Here is a 7404-nt window from a genome sequence, read left to right as displayed (position 1 = left end):
TCAATCTTGATCACCGCGCCGGCCACATCTCTGAGGCTGAGTCCTGGTTCGAGTCCTGGTTCGCGTGCTAGGTCCCCGGTCCGAAACATTAGGCTGCAACAATTAATAGTATATTAAGCATATATGAAAATATAGGTACAGATGCTCATTGAATAGTACCTCATGGCGTCGGCGATTGTTTGATGATTCAGGCAAAGTATTCTCTTCAGTCTCACGTGCCCCGTTGTGCTGCGAATTCTCCCCAACCTGAGAACGAGTATCTGTCCGAGGATAATTGCTGCATGTCCTCCTATTATGACCTTCTTGACCGCACCGGCGACATTTCATCACGAATGTTCGGCGCAATGACTCACTTCCGTCAGCATGAAGACGAACCTGTGGCTCCTCATGCCTCAATTTCTTCGGCCTACCACGCTGTCTCTTTGACCTTGGGGGCGCCAGCTCCAACACACCATCAGAAGTATGCTTGGGCCAATTGTCTACCCCATTGATTGGGTAAAGGACATTCTCGTACAGCATGATCATTGTTGTCTTCAAATAATAGCGGGAGACGTGCCGCGCAACATCATCACCATTCTTGTTGATTGTGGCGATAGCATGAGTGCACGGGATTCCGGTTATCTGCCACAATCTGCATGAACATGTAAAATCGCGCATGTTGACAACATATTGGCCAGCCGGCCCTGATACTTGGTACGAGCACTGTCCGTTCCATGTAGCCCTCCATGATGAAGCCAGCGCGTACCACTTATCCAAAAGCTCCTTGATAACAGGAGGGACTGCTTGATCGTACCTTTTGATCCACTAGCCTCTGATCTGAATCCTTTCCATTTGACTTGTTCGAATGTCCTCCAACATGCTGATAATTGCTTTCTCTCGTGCCAATGCAATTTTCGAATTGAACGTCTCACAAATGTTGTTCAGGAGCACATCACAACAAGTATGTGGAGAGAAAAATGCCTTCACCCACTTTTCTTTGGGAGCAACTCCAGAAAGCCACTGATGTGCTTGTGGATACTCGGTCTTGAGAGCATCCATCTTACAAATGAATTGTTCGAGTGTGGTACTCGAGGCAATCTCCCACAACCGTTCTTTGAAATTTTCACCAACAAATCTCTTCTTGAAATTGTTGTATATGTGTTGCACACAGAAGCGATGCTCGCTCTGTGGAAATTCATCAACTATCAACTTTGCAAGGCCCTGATGTAACACAACAAAACAATAAGTATCACAAAGTCACAATTCCAGTACGTAATGTTTTGATCAAAACACAGATGATAATAAATCACATACTGAGTACATTAAGTAATACTGAAATCACGGAAGCCATACCTTTTGTTTGTCAGACATAAACACGTATCGTGGTCCATTTGCATGCAAGTTAAGGTCATCAGCCAAGTACTCTAAGAACCACTTCCACTGGGCATAACTCTCGGCCTCAGTCACAGCCCAAGCAATCGGCCACCAGCCATTATTGGGATCAATTCCCATTGCTGAAATGAGTTGTCCTTTATACATTCATCGCAAGAAACACGCGTCCAAAAAGATAATTGGCCGACAAAACTGCATCCATCCTTTCTTCAATGGTCCTAGACAGCAGTAGAACCGGAGGAATCTCGGACCCACGGCACCAGAATCTCTCGTATTCTCATAATGTATATGTATGCTGGAATCAGGGTGCGTCCGCTCCAATTCGGCTTTGTAGGTGAACAAGAGCCTATATTGCGTTGCTGCAGATCCGAATATGCCGTTCAGTGCGTGCTCTCTAGCCCGATATGCCTTCATCCTGCCTATCTTCAGCCCAAAATCTTCATCGACACACTGCCTAATAGCTGCCAGTGGTATGTGAGGGTTGGCTTTGATCTTCTCTATGTAACGCTCACCTAACCACTTTGCCGTCAGCCACTTCGAATCCAAAACTTGAGAGCATGTGTGCGCGTGATCGCGGTGCATATTCATCACCACATAATCCTGACCGTTGTGTGTTTCGAGCTTCCTTAAGTACACATACCACTCACAGCCTTGCCCTTTACAAATCACACGAAGTTTGTCGCCGTCATTTCTCCTCACTAAAACCCGCCTTCTGGTCATTATTGCATACTGCCTCAACACGTCATAGAAAAAATCTCGATTCTTAAACACATCACCAGGGTTCCACAACGGTAGCACATCAGGCATGAGCTTGAACGGGGTAAACTTTAACCCACTCTTCTTCAAACCCTCCAAATCGTCAAGGTCGTCCTTATCTTGTAGCTCGTCCACCAATTCTTCCTCGAAGAGTGGGTTATCTGTCATGTTCGGCTTTTCCACATAAGGCGAATACCTCCTCCGCCGTTTATCCTGTGACCCCCCTGACCCCCTGACTCCCTTGTAGCCGCTACGCCGTCACCTGACCCCCCCGTCCCCGGCTGGGCTTCGCCGTCACCTGGCTGGTCTACATTGTCGGGGTCCTGATTCACAGGTTGTTGCTGGAAAATGGATTCGTAATATGAAGTAAACAACTGCTCATCTCGGCACATGTGTGCCAACGAGATAAAATGGTCCATCTCCTCATCTTCATCATCAGTCGGGACTCCCTCGTTATGGAGATGGCAGCCGTCCGGAACGTACTCAAACGATGGAATGTATACCTCCCCTTGAGGATCTACCTCCGACACATTAGCATTTACAAATGATCCACACTGTACTTCGGGTCCAGCTTGTACTTCCGGTCCAGCCTGCACTTCAGGTCCAGCTTGTACTTCAGGTCCATAATGTTCAGACTGTTCGATTCCGAACATTAGCATTTCATCCGCAATCTCCTCGATAATGGGATCATCAGACTGCAGTTGACATTGATGTCCTTCTGAAAAATCCAGCGTTGGGTTGTACACATTTGCGGGAACATGTTGACAGTCTTGGCTATGACTTGATTGCCCCTTCTGATTGAAACATAAAATCACAAATGAACACCATACATACAAACTTAAATCACAAATGTCGTACAACGGTGTGCACTAACCTCTGCCATGCGAGCAAGTTCTTCAAGTGCCTCATCTTCATGTTGTACTTCTTGGTGGGAGTGATTTAATTGTCCAATCTGACAAAAAAGATTTATCACATTTGCAAACCAAACATAAATCTAAAATCACAAACAAAATCCCAAGTGATGTACTAACCTCTGAATGGTCGTCTACTGATTCGCATGCATTGACCTCTCCTTGTCCAACAACTTCGTCTACTGCATCATTATGTTCCACCTCAACCTCTTCATCAACCACAACAGGTGCGTATTGTGCTCCTTCTGTACTACATGATGCAAATGCATCCAACAGATTCTTACGTGCTGCCTCCTCTTCCATCTTCCATTCCCGACGTTTGTCTTCTAAACTGCTGGTCAAATACGCTTCAAACTCTACATCCCTAGGGTACCACTCAAGCATCAATAATGGTGGTGCCGATGGGTTCCTCTGTTTCTCGGGCTGAAGTTTTTTCATTTTCGGTTTATGCTTCGGCACAACAACTGGTTCTCCTGAGTCTATTTCTTCAATGACCACCTTGCTTTTTTAACAAGATTTGACAAAGTCTAGAAACTCCTGCGCTTCTTCCTTTCGCTTCTTCAGTAGGGCTGCCGCCTCCGTTAACTCCACCACATAAATGTGAACTAGCTTTGTGCTAGTTGCAGCGACTTCCAGAAAAGGTTCCAGATGTTGATCGTTAATCATGGGCAGCAATGGCCCTCCTATGTCCACGCCGGTACAGTCAGGACTGTACTTTGGATGAACATAATAGAACTCACAAACGGTTTTCCTAGGATACCCCACCCGCAACACCATACTGGACAGATCTAAGAGCTCAAATTGGAGAATATTGCAAAAGTCAAAGAATGTCACTTGCCCCCCAACATACTTCTTCTTTCCATTGAGTTCGAAGTGTGACCCTCGATGATGAAAACCAACAAAAAACATCCCGATTTTGTCCTCTGTTAGGGTTTGTTTAGAGTTAGAAAAAGTCCAAATTTAAACCAACAAAACAATTTCACACAAATCAATTTCACAAAACACACAATTTTGGTATCCTTAAATCACACTCAACATCACATGCTTGCAATTTTAAATTTCAACTTACTATATTCATCTTCCGGGACAAAGAAATCCAACATAGGATCGCGGATGCTCCATGTTTCTGGGTCTACATTGACTATCTGCGGTCCGCGGCCGTATCTAGGTGATGACGGAGGTGACGGTGATGATGCCGCAGACGGTGGCGATTGCGTCTTCTTTTTGCGTCGTGAAGACCTACGAGATGAGGAAGCTCCAGCGGTACCTCGGTTCCGTTTTGGAGGCATTGATGAGAAATGGTGCGTAAGATGAGAGAGGGGGGAAATGATGAAATGAATGAAAGTGAAATGGAGGGAAATAGAAGAGAAAGAAAGAGCTATAATATCAATTCTGAGTTTAATTAACCAAAATCGTGCATGATTTTAAAAACAAAACATTAAATTTCAATGCAGGCCCATGCCTTTTCACAGCAAAAACTAAAATTTCAAATGAGGGCGTCCCTCTACATTCTAGGGAAGAGAAGTGAGATGACATGTGAAATGATGTTCAATGTCACATCAACACAGGCGTCGTGTACATGTAGCAGAAGAAATGAGTCAAATGTCGCATTTGCCCTTTTAAGCCTTGAGGGCACTATGGTCCGAAAAAATCTCATTCGTGATTATATATTTTGTTAGATACCTGTGTAGTGATTTTTAAATGTTAGGGGTGTCTGCTGTTACAAGGCGAAAAGTTAGGGGTCTTTTATGTAGTTCACTCTAAAATAAATTAAAAAATTAGTGCTGACATGGAATTAAGGGATTAAAGAACGAGAATATGGCTGATGTGCAAAGTAGGCGCTCATAAGTCGCCTAAAATAAGTTTGCAGCAGATCTTTTCATTAGAGCATTCTCATCCATGTTCTTGCCAAAGAGGATGGATGTGGGTCCGGGCCCATATTTATTAATTTTTTACTCACTGCTCTTCCCTAAGAGCACAACACCCACATCCATGCTCTTCCGCAAGGACAAGAGTCTCACTATTCCATTATTTAATTTAAATACTTCAATTACTAAAAACATTTCTACAATATAAAAATACATTAAAAATACTCGAACTACTATTACAAATTTAAAAAATAAAAATTACATACTTAAATCCTAAAAAATAAAAATTACACACTTAAAATCCTAAAAAATAAAAAGTGAAAGATTGAAAGAGTGAAAGATTAAGAATTGATGTGAGAATTTAGATGAGAATTGTATAGTATGGTGGGAAATTTTTTGTGTGGAAATGAGAGTATTTATAGATGAAAATGTGAATTTTGGGGGAAAAATAAAAAATAAATTAAAAGTGGTGAGAAAACGGATATAATTTATTGGGAAGTGGGGAAATATTTTTTAAAATTTAAAAATGATTTTTAAATTAAAATTTGAATTTTTTAAAAAATATATATAGAAAATGCCAACAGCTATGCCGTTGGCCAATGGAGTGCTGCCACGTCGCCGTGCTCAGCGGCCCGGACGTGCTCGATGTATCGAGCAGCGTCGTTCCGTCGGATAGAGCACAGCGGCGGACATGGGTGTGCCGCACCGTCAGCACGGACGTCGTCTGTCAAGGAAAGCACCGATGAGGATGCCCTTACCGTTCAATACTATATAATGAACTCCAATATCCCATGCCATATAAAGTGCATATGGGATGTAGAATAATGAGAAAACGCTATTTGATTTCCTAAAGCTCGGAGCTTCAGTATCTCAAACACATAATTGCATTTATACCATTATATTATATGAGCCTTGACTTGTTAGATAAATTTTGGATTGTTAGACGACCTCACACAAGTTTTATATTGTACCTCTAATTATTAAATTTCGCATACATAATCAAAATTATTGTAGAGTTCATACATATTGACGGTAGTAATCAAGCGAAGAATTAAACTAGAATACTTTTTTATAAGTAAACTTAAATAACCCATGTTCTTGGCAAAGTCCACATTAATTATCAATGAATTGAGAAGGCAATAAGTCAAATACTTACCCACTCTTTCTATTTTTCTTGTTTCTCACGATTGTTTAATTACTTTTGAAGATATGGAGGCCCATTGGTAAATGATTTAAATGTGGTGGCGAAAGATTCATGCGATTTTATGTTACAATTAATCTAAAATTTTAATGTCACGCCCAATAAATCAACTCATCTACTTTTGCTCCTTATTATTCAATCTTTAGTGATTTCGATTTCGACTTCATTTTGATTTTCACCTCTCTTTATCTTTTCATACACTAACGCTAGTCGGAAATATACGGATAGTGATGTTGTATAGAAAAAATTGTTCTCTTAAAGAATATATATATATATATATATATATATATATATATATATATATCTCATGGTCAGGATTTAGTCTGGATTTTGTATTGAGATCAAGTTTTGTATTGATCATTTTCATATATATATATATATATATATATATATATATATATATATATATATATATTAATTGTAATAATGATTTAGAAAAATTTACTAAATATGATCAAGTAAAACTTTTCCCTTTATCAAATGTGACAAATATATGTTTATTATCATAAAGCTAATACTTTTAATTCATGTATTCAATTATTTAACTCTTTAACACCACTTGATAATCATCAAAATAAATATGGAAGTTTATTGTACAACGAGAGAGTATAGTGTACGTAAACAGTATTTTTCAAATAAAATTAATTACGAGTAAACCTTTTATTTGGAATAATTAATATGATTGTAATTAATTAATTAAATTTAATTAGAGCGTCAATTTATTACTCTATATATGTATTCTACAGGCCTATTTTTTTTTTCTTTTTCTTAATACATTGTCAACTGATCGCTTCTTCATGCGCACTAATCAAATGCGTTAATAAGCTGATCCAGTCGAATTTATTTACTAGAATTTATACTTATCTTCCAGTTAGAAATAGTAACTTGTAAAACTGATAGTCAATTTTCTCTCTCAATAATTAACGTTTTCATTTCATTTAGAGAATGTGAATGATGGAAGAATGCTCCGCGACAGTTATCCCATCTTTGTCATAGCATGCTTGATTTCTTTTTTCACACTATTTTTTTTATCATATATTAGCTTTTTGTAGTATGCGTATTCCTCCATCTTAGTAACAGTTATTTTCAATAATCTAAATATAGCTATAGTAATTTTTTATTTTTTTTCGAAGCTGGAGTGTTACCATTTTTTAGAAGAGAAAAAATAAATATACATAGATTGTACATATACATAATATTCTTAAATTTACTCTAAGCTATAACTATAGTCACTTTCAAGTTTCAACGGATAATTAGTAAAACTGATATTGATTTCTCAACAACTATTTTTGAGGAA

The 7404-nt window shown here is 39.3% G+C and overlaps 1 protein-coding gene across 1 annotated transcript; it reads right to left on the bottom strand.

Moving 5' to 3' along the window:
• LOC121801016 lies at positions 1 to 1491 on the bottom strand. The gene is made up of 4 exons (XM_042200492.1): positions 1333 to 1491; positions 971 to 1200; positions 160 to 631; positions 1 to 93 (listed from the first exon to the last, which is right to left on the bottom strand). Exons 1-4 carry the CDS (start codon positions 1489 to 1491, stop codon positions 1 to 3), a joined length of 954 nt encoding a protein of 317 aa, XP_042056426.1.
• Between the last annotated feature and the right edge of the window lie 5913 nt (positions 1492 to 7404).

Source organism: Salvia splendens, chromosome 4 (genome assembly GCF_004379255.2).
Source record: "Salvia splendens isolate huo1 chromosome 4, SspV2, whole genome shotgun sequence".
NCBI classification, from domain to species: domain Eukaryota; kingdom Viridiplantae; phylum Streptophyta; class Magnoliopsida; order Lamiales; family Lamiaceae; genus Salvia; species Salvia splendens.
The sequence above is the reverse complement of the archived record's forward strand: the minus strand, read 5'-3'. Positions and strand labels throughout refer to the sequence as shown.